The following is a 21,274-nucleotide window of genomic DNA, read 5'->3' on the forward strand; positions in this document are numbered from 1 at the left end:
ATTTGTTTTCAACTTAAAGATTCTGAATCTAAATCTCTGACAAAGTAAGTGAAATTTATGAACTCACATTGCTAGGAACTAGAACTCAGATCTCTCATCTGCTTATCTCATTTGATCAAAACAAACAAACAAAAATTCTGAAAGTACATCTGAGAACCAAGATAGTTTCTTACCATGCTGGTTTAAAATATCAAAGGTTGGAAACAATGTACATATCCACTAATCCTACTAGAGGAATCTCTTTAATAGAAGTATTCACACATGTGCAAAAGAATCATGCGTAAGAATATTAATAACACTAGTCAGATGAAATAGCAAAATAAAACAACTTAATGTCCATTTTCATGAGAGTGATTAAATCTGGTACATTTGTATTAAATAATACTAAGAAGTCTTTAAAGAGAACAAATAGGCTCGTGTATACTTACATGGAAACCTTCAGAACCTGTTGTTAAATCTAAAAAGTTACAATATAGTAAGTGTAATATTATAGCATTTATATTTATAAAATCCCAACCCACATATATGTTGCACATAAATATGAACATACACACAAAAAGAGAACTGAAACGATCAAGATTGAATTGTTAATAGGTGTTAGCTCAGGAGAAGATCCTGATGCTGGGAGAGATTGAAGGCAAAAGGAGAAGAGGGCAGCAGAGAATGAAATGGTTGGAAAGCATCACCAATTCAATGGACATGAACTTGGACAAACTCCAGGAGATAGTGAGGGACAGAAAGGCCTGGAGTGCAGCAGTCCATGGGATTGCAAAGAATCAGACACAACTTAGTGACTGAACAACAACAGGAATGGGGAAAAAAGTTGGGGAGGATAAAGGGGACTTTCAAATTTTAATTTTCATTCTTTGGTGTTTTTACAAATATTTGCAATATGATATATATTCTTTGTGTAATAAAAAAATAACAAATCAACCTAACCTATTATTATGTAGAGGGACTGCTGTACATGTTGATGGACATGTGTAAAAATAAAGTTCTACCAAGATGGTTGAACTTTAGATTTTACATTTTATTATTAAAATGTCCTTGCTTACTCAATTTTAAAAATAGAACTTTTGCCTAAAGATAGAAACTTGTTTAATATTAATTTGTTAGTTTACCATGCAAATTATCCTTTTTCAGTTAGTCACTTGGGTATATTTTGAGCACTCAGGTTTTCTTCCATCCTTAGTTTCCACGGGCAACCGAGGATGGGACCCTATGCCAGGGAGGATCAGAAAAGGATATGTCTTCTCCTTTTTCCCTCTCACTGTCAAAGTTCAATTATCTACCCTCTTAGATTCAAAGTCATGAAGACAATTTGAGTTTCTACTCTGCTACATGTTTCAATGGCTATAACCTGTCTTCCTTTGGAATAATGATAGGGTGCTAATGTACAAATAATTTTAAAACATTGTGATGCTTCTTTTTCCCCCTCAGTATTTGATTCTTTACTTCTTATTACAGTGGTTGTACAGAACAAAGTTATATGGCTAAGTTGAGAAAATAAAGGTATTTGAGACCATGAACCATGCAGACATGTAATTAACTGCATTGCAAACGTGGTCTCTTTATTCCTTCAGTTTCAGGTTGGAGTAATTATTGTGACTTAACCTCATGCTTTTCTTGGATATTAACAGGTAAAAGATGGGCTAGTGAGGATCTCTACCTTCCCGGTCTTTGCCCCATTCACTCTGCAGTGCCATCCTCCAGCTAGTCTATTGGCTCCCAGAGGCATCTTGGTATTGTCCTTATCTAGTTCCTGCATTTGGAGAAGGCACTGGCGACCCACTCCAGTACTCTTGCCTGGAAACTTCCATGGATGGAGGAGCCTGGTAGGCTGCAGTCCGTGGGATTGCTGAGTTGAACACGACTGAGTGACTTCACTTTCACGCATTGGAGAAGGAAATGGCAACCCACTCCAGTGTTCTAGCCTGGAGAATCCCAGGGATGGGAAAGCCTGGTGGGCTGCTGTCTATGGGGTCACACAGAGTCGGACATGACTGACGTGACTTAGCAGCAGTTCCTGCATAGTATTTTGTGCACAGGGGCTGCTGCTGCTGCTGCTGAGTCGCTTCAGTAGTGTCCGACTCTGCGTGACCCCATAGACGGCAGCCCACCAGGCTCCCCTGTCCCTGGGATTCTCCAGGTAAGAACACTGGAGTGGGTTGCCATTTCCTTCTCCAATGCATGAAAATGAAAAGTGAAAGGGAAGTTGCTCAGTCGTGCCCGACTGTTAGCAACCCCATGGAATGCAGCTATTCAATGAATATTCCTGGAATGAGCAAATATTTTAGTCAATTCATATTCTGTTATCATTCACATTAGTTAGGTGGCATTTCAGATGATAATAGATTTTGGTGTACTCAAATTCTACTTGCAGATATTGAAATCAGCTTGTGTTTTTTGAACAATAATGCTTAGCCACACATGCTTTTAGAAATCATGGTATGTGAAAGTGTAACCTCATTAAAAATGCAGACAGATTAGAAAGTGAGAATTTTTTAAATCATCAAAGCTGGTTTTCTCTACAATGGTGTTTACCATATGGCTTATTTTAATATGTTTCTTCTTGTTTATTGATCAATCATCATTTTGCAGAGGGTGAGGCAATAAAATATCAGTGGTCATCCATAAGACTCTAATACAGGGAATTGGAAAACAACGACTCTGTTCATTATCAGTTTGTCAGCAGCAGTTGAATTACCTGAAGACAAACAAACACATCTGCAGTCCCAAGGTGAGACTTTCAGAAGGTCATATTTCCCAAAGTATGGTCCTCAGACCAGCAGTATCACCTTCCCCAGAACTTAATGGAAATGCAAATGCTTGGGACCCATCCCAGACCTATTGTTGTTCAGTCGCTCAGTTATGTCCTACTCTTTGCAACCCCGTGGACTGCAGCATGCCAGGCTTCCCTGGCCTTCACTGTCTCCTGGAGTTTGCTCAGGTTTATATCCACTGAGGCAGTGATGCTACTGAATATGAAATTCAGGTGGGCGGGGCCAGTAATCTTTTAACAAGCCCTTCAAGTGATTCTGAAGGTAAACTGTTTTAAGAAAATCAGATTTTATGAAATGATTATAATTGGAATTTCAGCAGATACTCTTAGGCTACACTGAGGAAGAACATACATTTTCTGGCTCTAGTTTTTGTTTTAATTATCATTATTTCTCTGAATAGCAATATAATATTTTCAGTTTAATAAGGGTTAAAATAATATATTGATAATTATTTGCAAGAATATTCAGGGTCCTTTGAGGGATCCAACTTTCAATAGAATTTTTTAAAAGTTATTTTTTTGTTTCTCAAGTTTTTCTAGGTAAGTATAAACATCATTTCTACTGTAAAAGAAACTGGTTAGCTCTTTTTTTCCCCAATACAGCAGATGTCTGCTAGTCAACAACCCTCTGCAATTCGTTTTTTTTTTTTTTTTTTTGCAGAGTGCCAGGAAGCAGCAGACACATATCATTATGGAGTCCTAAGAGTTGTGCCACCAGCCTCAGAGAGAGAAACAGACCTGGTATTTATTATTTTCACTATAATTAAAAGGGCCTAGACACTTGTCTCTCTTCAACATATAGACCAGAAAGCTGATAGCCAGTGACTATGAAAGGAAGCAGCCTTTTAGTAGTTTCTCATTCCAGCCTTTCTGCCTCCACTCCATCCCAAAGAGTAATGTTTTAATTACACAAAATATTATTCACTATGGGAAGGAAGAAAGTCAGTGCTAAGTCATGGTGAAACGATGTTTATACATGCATGTATCAGTTTCTATGCTCACAGTTGCATCGACTTCCAGATCTCCAATTTCGTGTCACTTCTCCTAAACAACCTAACCCCAGGAGTTAGGTTGCCATCGCTGTTAAACTCCTTCCACACACACACATCCTACCTGTTAGTTCTTCCCACCGTGCCTGGCACCTAGGAGCTACTGAAGAAATGACAGGTGAGTGAATGAGTGGGTGAATGGAATATGTGTAGGTCATGGGGGTCCTTGAGTTGTTAGGAACAAGCTCTTAACCAGACCTGGATTTAAGTCCAGACCCTGCCACTTTCTGGTTGTATGACCCTGGACAAGCACCTTATCTGCTCTGGGTCCTGGAAATTAATGGAAGTAGTAAGGTAGCCTCCGTCACAGAGTTGTTGGATATGCCATTATACTCAAGTAGCAAGGAAGGCAGAGTTCCTGAAGTGCGGAAAAAGACAAGTCTCTGGTGAATCTCTAAAAAGGGAGAAAAGAGAGCCTTACTAATTACCTTTAGAATAAATCATCAATTTATGCTATTCCACTTGACAGAGCAGTCAGAGTTGAAAACAGGCAACATCACTATGTGATGTGAATATTCTCAGGCAGTTTTAAGGTGATGGTATCATGGCCCATGCTTATCAACAACCTAGGAAATTCTCATTTATGGAAAGATGTCACCATAGTGATAAACTTAGACTAACATGCTCTGAGGCATGCAAATCCCACAAGATGGTCTACCAAAAAAATGGGATCCGTGGCCCTCAAATTGGGAAGTGAGTCATTCTACAGCTCCTCTTTTGGAGACTTTCAAAGCAAATTAGAAGGTTAAGAACTATGATAAGTCCCACAGACAAACAAATTTTTAATTTCACTGAATTTGGTGTTAACAAACTTATTTGACCATGGATCCCTTTTAAGAGTAACATGTATTGATAGTTTATAGAATGAGTGTTCTGCAGAACTGGCTTTGAGAAATACTTGTTTGGACATAGTTTCTTAAAATGCTTTACCTGTCTCAGTGTTGCAGTTCCTATATGAGGAAAAAGAAATAGGGAGTCAATCTCATGGCTTAAAACTGACAATGAAAAATATTGACAAAATGAAGAGTAATAAATTCTCCTCCACCATCCTTTTGCTTTTCTATTCCCTCAAATCAGTTTTCTAGAGCAAACTGTTACTTCCTTTCTTATGTATCTAAAGTCATAATCATATTCCATTAGACCAGTGGTTCTCAACTGGGGGCAATTTGCTCTCCCAGGCACAAAAAAATTCTAGAGACATTTTTGGTTATGAAAATTACAAAACATTACATTCTGGAATGCACAGACAGACCCCCACAGCCAAGAATTATTGGCCAAAAATGTCACAGATATTGAGGTTTAGAAACCTGCATCAGATCTTTAGTTACGGCCATGCATTCATTACCACAGTAAAAATTTATTGAACATCAACTAAGTCCCAGGCACAGAAATAGGAGCTGAGGAGACAACAAAAAAAGAGCTCATGGAACTTATAGTTTGGTGAAGGAAATATGTATTAAGTAATCACACAGCAACATGTAAAATTATAATATTGATAAATGTTATAGAACCTTACGTCCACATTTTCTAATCCAAAGGTAGAAATATAGTTTGAACATTCTGTATGTGATTATGAGAATGATAAGTGAAAGCCATCTTATTTAAAGTTAAGGGAAGTCAGCTCAAGCATCAGATCAGATCAGATCAGTTGCTCAGTCGTGTCTGACTCTTTGCGACCCCATGAATCGCAGCACGCCAGGCCTCCCTGTCCATCAGCAGAAAAACACCAATACAGTATACTAACGCATATATATGGAATTTAGAAAGATGGTAACAATAACCCTGTGTACGAGACAGCAAAAGAGACACTGATGTATAGATCAGTCTTATGGACTCTGTGGGAGAGGGAGAGGGTGGGGATATTTGGGAGAATGGCATTGAAACATGTATAATATCATGTATGAAACGAGTCGCCAGTCCAGGTTCAATGCACGATACTGGATGCTTGGGGCTGGTGCACGGGGACGACCCAGAGGGAGGATATGTGGAGGGAGGAGGGATCAGGATGGGGAACACAGGTATACCTGTGGCGGATTCATTTCGATATTTGGCAAAAGTAATACAATATTGTAAAGTTTAAAAATAAAATAAAATTTAAAAAAATATTTTGAAAAAGTGATCTTGTCTGGCATGTCCTACCTGGTTTAATATTATTGAATTCTTTCTCAATCACCTCTTCTGAGGTAGACAGCATTAGGTTTCTAACGTACAGGATTTTCACTGAGGACATTGTGTCTTCATCAACTTCTACTTCTGGTTCTGCCCAGTCTACTGCAATAGGATGTCCCCATAACTGAATTCTTCCTGTTGAGAAAGATCAGATATGATTAATTACATAGAAATTAGGACATCACCGCAGTTCATACTAAAATGGCCTTTTAAATTGAACCTTGAGATGTTGATTGAGCAAGAACACTAATATTAAAAGAGGTGATGGTTGATCTTTAAAGGTATTTCAAATAAGAGCTAGCTAGAAGCGAGTTCCGGGCTTCCCAGGTGGCGCTAGTGGTAAAGAAACCCGCCTACCAATGCAGGAGACATGAGATGTGGGTTCAGTCCCTGGGTCAAGAAGATACCCTGGAGGAGGAAGTGGCAAGCCACTCCCATATTCTTGCCTGAAAAAATCCCAGGGTCAGGGGAGCCTGGCAGGTTACAGTCCAGAGGGTCACAAAGAGTCGGACACAACTTAGCAACTGAGCACACACACAGAAATGAGTTCTGAATGACAAGTGGCTTATTGTAGTGGTTGGCTATAAAGGGAACTAGAACACGATGTGAAGTGGCACAGAAAGGAGGCAGCAGGTGCCGTGTTCGGATCTTAGAACAGTTCTCACAGGGTGGAGGTAGTCACCGAAGACGGCAAAAAGGGGAGAAAGGGAAAGAATGAATTTGGGGCTCAGACATAGAGTCTGGCTTCATGAAGCATTAGAAAGGTCACTAGAGTCTTTGTGATCAAGTACCACCACAGAACTGTCCAAAAAAATGGCGCATGTGAAAGGCGTGTAGGGCTCAGGTACATTCTCTGTCCCTTACACTCAGAGCTCTGATCAACAGGATTCTCTCCTAGTTCTTTGCCAGAACATAGAAAAAGTTATTATGTTTCCAAATTAGGATAAAGAGCAACGGTAGAGTCTATGATGGGAAACTGAACTCCTCTTAAAAAGGTAGCTGTTATCCTACATAGATTTTTGTATTTCTATAATTGTAATCAATTGAGTGTGTTGAACTCTACTATATGTTTCCCATATTCTGTCTCAAAGTGACGTCTCACAGTAACTCTGTGGGGAGGGGTATGACTTTCTCAGTTTTACAGAAAAGGAAATGAACTTTTGAGAGGATAGGTTGCCCAGATCCACTGTACTTCTCCATGCTCCCTTTTGCTTTTTATTACTCAATCTTGTACCCTATACAGTGAAGTGATAAGAGGAGAGTGAGGATCAACTCAGTTTCTAAGTTTGATTGGAAATATGTTTATTTTTTATTAGTTTTGGAACAAGTTAATCCTGGAAGCAATAAAAAGTGTGAGAAAATAAAATCAGAAATCCTCAGTACTGGTAAGAGTTTAGTTGTTTAAGTATTACATGTTTAAGGCAGTTATTGTCAATGAAAATGTATCTTTTTATCCTTTAAAAAGCAGTCAGTGAAAGCATCTGTGGCATTGACATTCTAAAACCCAAACAAAAGATAGAGGCAGCCCAATGAGTCAGCCAGTCCTGGGGAGGCTGTTTCCTACTCTTCCCGTCCTTCCTTGCATCCTAGAGGATAGTTTCGTCCATCACTCTCTTTCCCCCCTCCCTTCCAATCCCCTTCTGTACCTCCCTCCCTTTTTATACCATTCCCTTCCTTTTCTATGCTTTACATAGACTTTGCTAAAGGTCTTACCCCAAGATCCCTAAGGTTCCCAAGTGACTCTGTTTTCTGTAGCTCAGTGGTTCTTAGTCTTGACCCCACAGTAGAAGAGCTTAAAAAAACATGGGTTCTATTGAATCTGCTGGACTCAGCTCCTTTCTACCTGAAGGGATAGACTCTTCAATTTTCAGAATTTTTTGAGTCAACTGATGTCACCTTGGTAGCTTGAAATGAGCCGCAGTGGGAGTGTTAACACTAAGGAAATCCCAAAATGCTACAACAGAGGCTTTTGATTTTCCCCTGGGAATTGCCTCATCTCTGATCCCAGGATCATTCTTCCAAATTCTGATCTAAGTGGCCTAGTCTTCAGGATTTTGAAAAGCATCTCAGTTAATTCATCCAAAATTGAGAACACTATTCTAGCTCATTGACTTTTGCCTACCAAGACTGAAACCACATTAAGTCATTCACAAGCCTGAAGATGTGGAAAAGGTTAAAATGGATAGAAGTGAGAGGGGATGCAGGAAACAGCGATTTCCATTAACATCCCTGTGAAAATCAGTATTGGAAAGTGATTTCCGAATATGAACTTTGAAGTCAGAAAGGTTCCATAATCAGATCAGTGATCTTGGCTAGGAAACAACCCTTCTAGCTTCACCTTCCTCATCTGTAAAATTGGGATAATAAAAATACCTATTCATTAAGGTTGTTGTGAAGACAAAGAAGATGATGCATGGAAGGGAGAATTTTCACTTTTAAATGATAATTCAATAATGTACTTTCCTCTTGATACTTTTTGGTGGATTTTGGAGATGTATAGTTTATAAAGAATATGCGTTCTTTGAGTCTAATGTAAATAGTGTCAAATTATAAATGATTTTTTTTTTTAGAATCTCCCTTGTCCTTTAGAAGAAAACAGTGTACATTGTAGACGCTTAATAAATGTTTCTATCCTGAGTCATTCCCCAGGTTTTCCCATATCTCCCATGCAATTAAATGGCTAATATCATTAGTTGATGGATATAGCAGTGGATCACAGAATTTGGTGCCACAGTAGAATTACCTTGAAAACTTAAAAATATCAGTGCCTCAAGGCTACTCTCTGCTTCCAGAGAATCTCTGATTAGCGATTGATTTGGATACTGACATTGTTTAAAAACCTCCTCAAGGGATTTCCCTGGTAACTCAGCGGTAAAGAATTCACCAGCCAAAGCAGGGACACGGGTTTGATCCCTGGTCCAGGAAGATTCCCGCATGCCACAGAACGACTAACCCTGTGTGCCACAGCTACTGACTGACCCAGCACTCAGAAGCCTGTGTTCTGCAACTACCGAAGCCTACATGCCTGGAACCCATCCCCTGCAATAAGAGAAACTACCGCAGTGAGAAACCTGGGCATCACAATTAGAGAGTAGACTCCGCTCGCCACAACTGGAGAAGGCCCTCATGCAGCAGTGAAAACCCAGCACAGCCATCAATAAAACACATAAATCTTAACGCCTTCTTAGGTGATTCACATTTGTAGCCCACCATGGACAATCTTTGATTTAAATGACCAAATCTCAAGCTTGAGGTCTCAGGGGCAGTTGCATTCTGGCAACCTGTTATAAATGCAAACGATCAGACCCCACACCAAACCTGGGGTCACAGAGAGTCTGACACAACTTAGCAACTAAAAAACAACAAAACAAACCACATCAGACCTACTGAATCAGGAGCTCTGGTGGTGGGGCCTCCAGCACTGCCCTTTAATAAGCCTCCGAGTGACTCTGATGGAGACTAAAATGGAAAAAGCAGTCTTGGAAGTCTTTTTCAGAGCATCCTCAGAATGCTTTGATAAACTCTGCTCAATGCATCTTCTTTACTCCATATATGCCTCAGCAAAGATGCAGTGTCAGGAGAGAGTTGCTACTGTTGATAAGGTAGGTGGGGGAGAGGGAGAGTCAATACACCACTTTAGACCACAGTTTTCTCTCTGTCTCAAGTCTGGATCAATTAAGAAGGAAACGCTTCTTGTGGTCCTTGCTTATGTTTCTGAAAGATCTCCTTATCCTTTCAAACCAGGCTCTCCTGAGGATTGCCCATTACTGAAATCCTGTTTTGTCATTTAACTGGTGAGGTCCAAATGGGTAATAGATTTTACTCTCAGGCTTTTGTAGAAATAAAACAGTTTGCTCTGACTGGCTTATTTGCTGCATCTTGTTAGTCTGCTGCTGAGGCACTCTGATTTAAATCCAATCTGACTGAAACTCCAATAGCTGAGGCCAATTAAAGGGTCAGGCAAGGAAAGGGAAGCCTCAGATAATGAGGAAATGAGGAGCACCTGGAGAGAGTGGGGCTGCCTCTGTGTTGCTGCATCCTGGCCAGAGAATCATGGGGAAGAGTCAGGATCTTGGGTGGAAGCTTAACATAGAGAATTCTTGCAGCCTGAGTGCTCAGCCCTGACCCAACAAGTCGGCTCAACTCAGGCAAAGACAGAGGCTTTTTCTGTGACTCAGTGTGCTGTTTTCTTTGAAGAAAGGAAGCTGATGGGAAGTTTTAATTCCCCAGGAACACTGGTTGACTTCTGAAAACCCTTTCTCCTATTTTGGATTATCTTTCACTGTCATTCTCCCGCTACCCCTCCCAAATGTTTGTATATATCTGTACAGGTAATAAAAGAGGAAAATAATTAGTGTGGGCTGAAACAGTGTAAGGCTGGTTTCTTCACAAAATGATGGCTAAGCTGGGCCTTAGAATCAGTGAGTCAGGAGAGGGGAAAGGGTAACTCATTCTAGTAGGAGATACAGCATTGGGAATAAAGGACACAAAATGAGCAAGGCGTTGTCTAGGACGTTGAGTTTGTCCTAAGAGAAAGGAGGGGTTTTTATCAGAAAACAGAATGTACAATGTATGTTTAAAAAGAACTGGAACCCTGAGTGAAAGGCCTTGAATGACAGGCTCAGAGGCTTATGGTTTATCTCATATATGCAGCAAGAGAGTTCAAGTAATATTTTTTAATAATTTTTAACTAATAGTATTTTTAACTACTTTTTTCACTGAGTGAGTGACAACATTCAGCCTCTTAACAAAGAGGCTGAATTTCTGCTATGTAAAAGAACTTGTAGAAAGGATGATGGCATATTTTAGGAACACTACTCTGGGGGGAAAGTTCAGGATGGAGTCAGTTGAAGGTGAGATCCATTGAAGAGAAAGCAGAGCTGAGAGAATAATTAGGAGGCCTTGTTAAAAAAAAAAATAATCCAAGGTTGGGCATATATGTGTTAAGCCTACAATGATGGCCCAAGAACACGATGGAAATGAGGGGCTTTTCGATACCAGAATTGTTGGTGTTGAAGAGGACAGTAAAATATTAAGTTCTTGTCACTGAGAGGCTAGGTAAGAAGTGTGAGGAGTTTTAGTGATTCTATGCCCCTTGGTCAGGCACCTTGACCACTGGGTAGTGAATTTATGTTCATTTCTTTTTTATTTTGACTATTCACTTTTTAATGGACGTTTCCAAGTTGAACCTATCCACCTCTCAGGACAAAACATTTTTATTGTTAAATTTTAAATATTGATTTCATCTTCCCTAATCTTTGTAAAATTTCCCTTTCCTATGTTTTCTAATACTAATGTTGTTCAGTCACCCAGCTGTGTCCAACTCTTGGGAATCCCATAGACTACATGTACAAAATTTATGAATATTACTTTAGATATAAAAATATCCACCTCAATAGATTCAGCAATTTGGGGGGCTAGCTCATATTTTTCACTTTAAGCTGCCTTCATAGTATTAAAAAATATTCCTCAAGCTCAGAAGCCATATTTCAATTTTGAAAAATTTTAGAGGGCTAATCCTGTTAGTATTTTTTAAGAATGTGTATAGGGCAGGATACATCTATTGTTGCTGTTTTGCTTTGTTTCAAATTAAGGTGGTCTTCCATAGTGCTTAAGAGAAACATTGATTCCAGTGTGTTCAATCAGTTATTCTTGAAATCCTTATCATTTTAATGTTAATTCATTTCAATACCTTACTTTGTGTAAGTTTTGGCAAATATTTTAAAATAAGCACAGACTTTCAATAATTCTTCCTAAGTTGATCTGACTGAGACAGTGTCTTGGTGGAACTTTCTAAACCTAGGAATTTATGGTCGTTGCCCAGACAGGACCTGCCTTGTATTTATAGCACCGAACTAAGGTGTCCTTTTATGGAAAACTATTATTTCTAATTTCTGAAATTACAAATTATTAGACACTTAGTTCAGTTCAGCTGCTCAGTTGTGTCCAACTCTTTGCGACCGCATGGACTGCAGCACGCCAGGCCTTCCTGTCTATCACCAACTCCAGGAGTTCACTCAAACTCATGCCCATTGAGTCGGTGATGCTACTAGGGGGTTATAATAAAAGTATGCCACTTAATTGTCATTGGGATAATGTTTCACTTGCATATCTATTATTTCTTCATTTTGATGGATAATATACCTTATTTCTAATAAGTTTGATAATGAAAATGATACATAAAGATAACTGTTGATTGATAAATTTACGGAGATTCTTCAGTTTAAAGATTCAGTACAGCGTTGCTATAGCTCGAGCTTCTAGATTTCTCCTATGCATGTGTATTGGATTTAATGCACAGTGAATAGTTTTCAGAACCTAATTTGTGAAAACTCTAGGGAACAGAATTAACTGTGAGAAAAGAAAGATGGAGAGTTTAAAATGTTGCGTAATGAGAGATAAAGAGCAAAGAAACGGATACAGGGTTTTGCTTTCTTTGCTAAGAAGCTCAGCAGCCTGAAGCAGGCAGGAGGGAGTGACGCCTCCTCTCTGAGGATGGTCCTAACCTGGGAGAAGCTTCCTCCGGGCCATGGCAGCTGCCCGGTGATTCTCATATTCCACGAAGGCAAAGCCGCGGTTTTTGGTTTTATCTGCAGCACTTGGATAGACGATGACATCCACGACTCCTTCGGTGACCTTTTTCATCTCTGATAAGATTTCTTCTCTCTTTTTGGTCTTTGGAATTCCCCCGACAAACAATCGGCAGTTGTCCACACTGGCACAGACCCCTAAGAGACGCCCATTTCTGCCAAAAGAGCAGGTGTTTTGATTGGTGAGAATCCTTGTGTGGTTAAGGTTTAAGACAGAAGTTGAACATGTCTGGCCTTGGAACTTTTATTAAGGTCTGTGGATGTGTGACGTTTGGCTACCTTTAGGGTTTAGATTGCTTTTGGAAGGGAACTGCTTTGGGGAAATTCTGCTTAAAAAAAAATTTTTTTTTTAAATTGGAGTACAATTGCTTTACAATATTGTGTTAGTTTCTGCTATACAACAAATCAAATTAACTATATGTGTACACATATCCCCTCCTTCCTGAGCCTTCCGCACACCCTTCCGTGCCACCCCTCTAGGTCATCACGGAGCCTGGAGTTGAGATCCCTGTGCTATATAGCAGCTTTCCATTGCTATCTTAAAAAAGAAAAAAAATTGAAGCTGAGTAGTATCTGCTGTCTTTAGACTCACTGTAAATTCACTAGCTATTGCCAATCCTCAAACCTCCCAAGTATTAATATATCACCAATCTTGAGGCCTTTACACCAGGCCTAACCTACACATGTAACTTGCCTGGCTGCCCTGAAGGTATCTGAGGTTGCAACCCCTGGTGCTCCCTTTCTTTTCCAACCAAATAGAAGCTATTCTGACATCACTATTCAAGATAGGCCATATACAGAACTGATTTTCACATATTATCTTATTTGACTGACACAAGGAGAATGTGAGATGGACAAAATCAGTATTGTTTCCATTTTTCAGTTGAAGAACTTGAGACTCCAAGAAATGAAATGACTTGCTTACAATGTTGCAGGTTTTAAGATATAAAATTGGCCTCTGGACTCAATTCAATCTCCCTTTCTCACACTGTACATGTTGCTTATTGGCAAGATGATGGGTACGTTTGCCAAGATGAGATTGGTTCAACTTTTCCAGGAGCATTTGGCAAAATGCATAAAAAAGTCTTCACTGTGGGAAACCTTTGGCCATATGATGGCCCTCTGTGGTGAGTATCCTCAGAAATAGAGATGAGCACTAGAATTTTGTGTAAAGTTATTCACTGCTACTATTTAAAATCTGTCCCAAATTGGAAATGAGCAAAATATTCCATCATAGAGAGCTGGTTTAATGTATCTCAGTGGAGATGACGTTGATTCTAGGGCTGGGTATTTCCTTATTGTATTCTGTGGTGTGTTTGTCCTCCCTGTTTCTCACCCACTAAATGCCAGGAGCCACCCATTAGGTCATTCGAGACAGCCTCTTCACCTCTCATGTCCCTTAGGGTAGACAATACTGCTCCTGGCTGAGATGCCCTGGGAGATAAAAGACGAGCATTCGTGACACAGAATGCTCTGTAATCAATAAACACAGTAATGTAGGAGAGGCTGTGATAGTGGAAAACACCAGTTCAGCCTGTGCTGTTGGGTTAAAAAAAAAAAAAGACTATAAAATGAGTATATGAGAAAGCCACTTTGATTAAAACTGTATAGAAAGTCTAGAAAGACTATAAAAATTCAACATAGGGCAATGAAGAATGGTTTGAACTTTTATTACTTTTTTTTTTTTTTTTGGCTGTTTTTGTGTGTTGTGTGTAGGCTATGTGACTTTTGTAATAACACAAAGTTATTAAAAATGGGTAAATTTCCCTTAACAGAAACCACTCATTCATTAGGAATAAAAAGTGCTTAAGGAGGAGATTGCTCCTAATTCTTGCTTCTGGTGGTTCTCAGTTGTGTGGCAGATGTTTGACCAGGGTCTATGCTTTGCTGAAGAATCAATAACTGCATATCAGACCTGTGACGGGTCTGTCTCTATTTGGTGAACATTGTCCTAGGAATGTGGTTTTTCATGAGGGGTGAAAGGGTTGATAAAATGAACTTTGTTTTTTTCTTTAAAAAAACAAACCTTTTGCTTCAAGATACTATTTATTTAGAAAATATATTATTGATCATTAAGGAGCTGGTCTTATCAATTACCAGTAGGGGGAGCTTGGAGTCTCCATATCCTGTTTTCAGAGCTGTGTGATTTGTCAGGCAAACCACTCTAGTATTCTTGCCTGGAAAATCCCATGAACAGAGGAGCCTGGTGGGCTGCAGTCCATGGGGTCACAAAGAGTCCAGCATGACTGAGCGACTAACACTTTCACTTTTCCAAGAATTGCTTGGAGATGAAAAACTATGTCTCAAAAGCTGAGGGCATGACTTTAATGTCGCCAGAAGCCAGGCATTTAGAAGATACTCAGTGGATATTTGATGAGGAGGAGGCTGACATGACAATTGTGAGTCTTTTCCAGATAAGAACTTTATCTACCTCCTGAGAGATAGTGGCCTTTATCCTACTCATTAAAATTTAAAGTCACTGTATGCCTTCACCTTGCTTCTGGCATCCAACCTGAACTTTGGAATTTTGGCCACCACTTTTCTCTTTCCAAATACTTTGTCATATTTCTCCTCTTCCTTCTCACCCTCCTCCTGTCATCGCCATAACCATCAGCAGACATTTATAGAGCATCTGACGTGTCAGGCACTGAGCTTTACATGCATTATCTCTTTTTTTTTTTCATTACGCCCCCCATGAGGTACAGATGCTTTTATTTCTATTTTAAAGGTGAAGACATTGCAATTCACAGAGGAGAGTGTTATTTTTCAGTGGATTGTGTTTAATGTTCATACCCTGTTTTCAAAAAGGATTGACAGGCTCTAGTATGTAACAGTATGCTAAGAAGGCCCAGCAAACTCTATTGATTCCCTATACAGCCAATTCTACACCCGTCTCAACTTAAAAGCTCTTTTGGCAATAATCCTTACTGCCAAGACATCCAGATACCATGAGAGATCAAGGAATGGAGAATCCTCTAATTCCTGAGAACATATAACTAATATTAAAAGCTATACTAGGATATAGCTTTTTATAGCCCTTTCTGAAACAATTTGGTATGTATTATTTCATATGATGGATGCCCAGAATAACTCGGTGTGATCATATGATAGTATAACAATGATGCTGAAAGAGGTCAAAGGATTTGTTCCAAAGAATCTGGACTAGACCTCAGATCTCCTGATTCTCATCTCCCAAAATTCTGCACATAGCAGAACTCTTTTGGATCCATGGAGCCATATGTTGGGGGAGCCTCCTTTATGTTTTTCCTAAGACTCTGTTCTAGAATCCAATCCTGAGACGGAATGGCTAGACTACTAGCAGTTGCCAAGTCCAGTAAATCTCACTGTGGCTAAGGGGCTTAAGAAAAATGATCCAGTAGTTGACTGACTTACGGAATTACGGGGATAATGTGGCACTGATTTCGGGCCTATAAGAAGTGAGAGAAAAATAATGGTGGGAAATCTGCTGTCTTTGTACTCATCAAATTTCAGATTCCATCACTTTTAAGGTGTGACTGTGTTACAGGAAGGAATGTCTTCCTTCCTGTGAAAAACAGCATCTCAGAATTAATGTTGCTAATATGTGACTTCTGTTCTGAACACTGAGCTAAACATTTAAAAATCTTGATAACATCCCCATAATAAATCTATGAAATAGTATTATTATTCTTCCCACTTTGTAGATGAGGAAATTGAGGCTCAGAGAGGTCAAGTCACTTTTTGACACTCACCTGAAACCCGTCTGACCCCAAGCTATTCCTTTTTCACTTAGTACACTAATCTTTGCTCTTGGTGACCCTGGGCTTCCTTAAGAAAGGGTTTATGGCACTTCCCTCTAGTTTACGTTTTGGAACTCAAACATTTTCATGAAGTTTAGTCCTATTGCCAATTTATTGATTGTATAGGGTCAGGTGTGTCCTGGAACCTTCTGCTAATTTCATGGCTTCAAATATTACCTTTATTTGGCTGACCCCCAATTTATACTCCAATAGTGACCATTCTCCTGACTCTGGTGTCACACAGTCATCGCCTCAGTATCTCCCCTGGGACATGTAATGTTCATCTCAGGTGTTGCCTGTCCCCAACATAGCACTTCATGTTTTCCTGCTCTTCTCCCAGCCTGTTCCATCTCAGTGACACTATCACCTCCACAGAGACTTGAACCAAAATCCAATTTTCTTCTAAATCCAATACTTAGCCAGTCTTGTCTATTCAACCTCCAAAATATCTCCCACATCTGACTTTTTATCACCTACACCACTAACCAACCCCTTTGTCTAACCACCGCCATTTCCTGCCTAGTTCTAGACACAGTGGCAGCCTTGGAATTGCTTTTCCCTCTTTTAGTCCTTACCCTGGGTACTTAATAGCTGGAGGAATATTTTTAAAAAGTATGACTCTAGTTAAACTCAGTGATTTCCCCTTTTATTAGACTAAAATCCAGATTCTTAAAGATGAAATATGACTCTCCAACGAACTGTATTGCCCTCAACCCTCCTCTCCTCACTCTGTTCTGAACATTGGCTTTTTTTTCTGTTCTCTAAAACATCACGCTTACTGTCATTTTGAGACCTTTTTCACTTGTTGTTCTTTCTTTCTCTGCAATGATCTTCCTCTAGGTCTGACTATCGTGGTGGATTCTTTTCATTCAATCTCAGATCAAATTTTGCTTCCCAGAAGAGTATTTTCATAAATACATCACATTAGAACAGCAACCTCTTCACACAGCTTTATCCCATTTCCTGGTTTTATTTTTTCAAACTCTTTTGAATACATCCAATTGCTTAGTATGACTGGAGGAAAGTGTTCCTTGATACTTCTAATGGTTTGAACAGTGGCCAGCACGTATTTATGAAATGGATAAATGAATGAATTTTGTTTCTTTGAATAGTTTACAGAACTTAGTCTGGCACCTTGTATAGTGTTGGCTAAATAAATGTTTCATTAAATTGATTTCCAAGGAAAAGAACTAACATATTTTTTCCCCCTGATTTTGGCTATCTTTTGCATATACTAAAATATAGATAAACTTGATAGAAGAATAGATAAAAGTACATTGATTCACTTTTAATCTAGAAGAGATAGATCTTACCTGATTTCATAATTATTAAGTTGCTTGATTGCATTCTTGGCTTCCTGTTTATTTGAGAATGTTACAAATGCATAGCCTCTATTGTTGCCATTAAAATCCATCATCATTCTCATTTCATAAATTTTACCAATCTACAAGTAATGAAAAGAGAGAATTCATATTTAAACACACATACACATACACACAATGGTTTGAAGTCTGCCTCTACCACATTTGGTATTTGCATCTCATATAAATGAATGGTTCACATGTTTTCATGCTGGCTTCAAATTTGTCTTCTGACTCATCAGCAAAGTCAAGATAATAAAGAAAACATGTGCAAGTGGCATTTCAGCCTGAGTTGCCAGGATATATATTTTTTTGATAGAGCAAGTGACTGTTCATCACACAATTATCTGGGGATTTATACACCACTTTAGGGACCAGAAAACACATTTGTCATGAGAAGTACAATTTTTTGATAGATTTGTCCTTATTCTCTACATTGACCTCTGAAGTCTCTATAGTTTTATCTTTACTTGGTTGTTCTCTATCTACCCTTAGTGTTTGAAAACCAAAACTAGGAACACTCATTTGGAACATTGCAAAACTGACTTATTTGCTATCTTTCCCCTCACCATGATACAAAGGTGAACGGAGCAGGTGTATTTCAGAGGATGGTCTGGGAAGCCCTGTTTTCTCCATCTGTAGGCGGAAGGCAAATGCTAGTGTTAATGCAACTGATCTGGGGCCAGACCTCCATGGCCACAGGGTGCTCCCTCTGTCCCTCGGTGCAGCTCCTGTGTTGCCTCTAAACTACTCTCTCCTGCTTCCCCAACTATTTTTCATAATCCAGATACAGTAGCTCATCATTGCTGGCTGCTGTAAGAAGGATGGTTGACATAGATGTGAGGGACACGTGCGAGAAGAGGCATTATTCAGCAAATGCTATTATTGCAGTGGTGGCTTCCCCTCAGCTCAGCCTCACCCCATGCCACCCCAGGTATTCAGTGATGGACACCTGTTTCTCCTGCGCTCATTAGAAAAAAATTCAAGCATGGTTCATCTCTGCATTTCAGGGGGCTTTGGCACTTATTTTCACGTTCAGTATATAAGATTCTTACAGGATGAAGTCCTCATAATTTGTGCGTGTGCCAAATAATGTTGTTTGTATAAAATTAAAAGTAGTTCTGAAACAGGCTGAATTACACACATACAAACACATAGATGATTTTGGCATTAGGAAAAGAAATAGCCAAACTCTCATTTTCACTAAATTTTCTAGGAATGTGATTGTTTTAAACACCTACTTGGTAAATTATCAAGAATGTCAATTTTGCATCACTTTGGGTTCAGTAGCAAAATACAATTTAGAGTTAAAACTGAGGAAATTTATTCCTCAATTATGTAATAACCTTGAAAAACCATGTTATTAATCTTGCTTATCACATTCAAATTTTTGCAAAATTTTTTAGAAAGAAATTTTTTCTTTCTGGATCAATATATACAGGTACATGGTTGAGCCATGACAAACATATGCATTTTTTTAAAATTTTACAGTCTTACACTTTATAAAACCATAGTAACATTTAAGTTGAAGCAATATCTTATTTTAGACAGGTTGTTGTAGTGTTATTCTAGACTGACAAATACGTTGAGTTTGCAGTAAGATGGCTTTGCCAGTGGAGATGGGGGATTGAAATACAGATTTAAAAGTCATCAGCAATGGTAGTTTCAGCTGTGAGTAATAGAGAAGAGAGAATTCAAGGCATTGATAATTAGAGGCAAATCACTAATAGCTAGGAAGGTTTTAACTTTGTCCATGATTGAGGAGTGGCAATTGGAAGAGAAACCGTCACTGACCAATAAAAATGAGGGTGAAAGCGAGGTGAAGAGAATAGAATCTTTTTCATTAAAAGATTAAAAAAAATCATCTTCAGACTCACTTTTTCACATAGTGGGATAAGCTCATCTTCAAAAAGGTCTCGGGGGAGTTTTCCAATAAAAATTTCACAGCCCCTTTCTGGGGGTGCAGCATCCCAACCAGGTGGGGGACCACCGTATTTTCTTTGTCCATTTTCCTGCGAATTCCATATGGAGTATAGGAGGGAGGAAAAAGCAATACAATCTTTAGTTTGAGTTCCTCGAGCATTTTCAAAATCATTTCTTAATAAGGAAGATGCTTATTGACAAGTAATAGTAGACTGGTCAGATAAAAATTGAAGTCTCTTCAACGTGGATTTTAACACCATGTTCTTTGCTTCAGGGACTTGCTCCAGATAAGCACAGTGAAAACTTATAAAGTGCTGGACAAATATAAGGGGTCATTATTATTTTTTGATTGCCATTCAAACTCACCAATGCCTGATCATCAAAGAATCTGACCCTAATTTGAATCTGGGGTTTTGATTTAATGTTGAAGTCTATGAGGGTTCTGGAGCTGGACTCTTTGGCTCTGGGATCCACTAGCTGTGGGACTTTGGACAAATGTCTTGACTTCTCAGATCCTGAGTGTTTTTCATCTACAAAGTGGAGACATAATCAGCTTTTGATTAAAGGAGATAATGCATCAAATGTGCATGGCACAGGTCTTGGCATGTGATATATATTCAATAGTTACTAACCCTCTTCTTGCCTGCTTAGATTGAGGTGGTTTCATGAGCAAGGCAATGTGAACCCCTAATTAGAAACATCATGAAGGTTAGCATTGGAACTGGCTAATTTGGGGGGTCCCCAGCGAGGGACTTAAATCTGTCTTTGAAGTTGACAAGACCGATGAGAGGTGTTCACTAATGTTGGATCTTTGTGGGGAGCCAATGCTGTTCTCAGCCCAAATATAATTAGCTTTGATTTTTTCCTTTGTCATAAAAAGACCTTTGGTAAATTCAGTGTCCTTTTTTATTTTTAATTGGAATATAATTGCCTTACAAAGTTGTGTTAGTTCCTGCTATACAGCAGTGTTAATCAGCTATATAATGTTCTTTTCAGGGAGGAGTAGTGCAGGGTTTTCTGCCAGTGCTGTCTTTATTTTTCTGAAAGTTAATGACCCAAAAATAACTTCAGGGGCCCCAAAGTGAAAGATAGGCCTAATCCGCCACTACTGAGCTGACAGTTCATTTGCTAGTGAGGGATAAATTTACTTTTCACTTAGGCATAGCCAGAGCTCTTTGTTATTATACTTGATTGTGATTTTTGGAAAAAGGAAAATGTAAGGAACCCAATGTCCATATTCATTACTAACTTCTACCATGATTACTTAAAACTTTTTTATACCATAAAATGATACATGATGTTGGAAGAAACATGGTAATGTATAAAGTAAAACAGAAAAATTTCTCAACGTGCCACCCTATTTGTAGAAGCAGTTGTTAAGCCTGCCTTTCCAAATACTTTTCTATGTATATTTCTAAAAGACACATTTTAGTTATTTAAGGACTTGTTTTACATGGTAGTTGTTTGTTAAAAATCAAAGTAAAGCAGTTTCTAGTTTCACTGTTAAATCTTTGTGAATACTAACTTGAGACTTTCTCAGTTATTTTATAATTGATAATATAAAAGCTTTTTGGATTACGGTATCTAAATAGTGCCTTTAATTGTAATCATGTTTAAAATC

The 21,274-nt window shown here is 38.9% G+C and overlaps 1 protein-coding gene across 2 annotated transcripts in view; it reads right to left on the reverse strand.

Annotated features, from left to right (window-relative positions):
- Nucleotides 1-21,274, reverse strand: part of A1CF (APOBEC1 complementation factor) — a 54,788-nt gene that overhangs the window by 18,549 nt on the left and 14,965 nt on the right. For both annotated transcript variants that reach the window (XM_005904630.3, XM_005904629.3), the window contains exons 2-5: nt 19,608-19,742; nt 17,683-17,813; nt 12,507-12,745; nt 5,971-6,135 (exon numbers count right to left, since the gene is read on the reverse strand). In XM_005904630.3, the coding sequence (XP_005904692.1) occupies nt 5,971-6,135; nt 12,507-12,745; nt 17,683-17,813; nt 19,608-19,742 (670 nt within the window). The remainder of the gene's footprint in view (nt 1-5,970; nt 6,136-12,506; nt 12,746-17,682; nt 17,814-19,607; nt 19,743-21,274) is intronic.

The sequence above is a fragment of the Bos mutus genome, chromosome 26 (assembly GCF_027580195.1).
Source record: "Bos mutus isolate GX-2022 chromosome 26, NWIPB_WYAK_1.1, whole genome shotgun sequence".
Taxonomy (NCBI): domain Eukaryota; kingdom Metazoa; phylum Chordata; class Mammalia; order Artiodactyla; family Bovidae; genus Bos; species Bos mutus.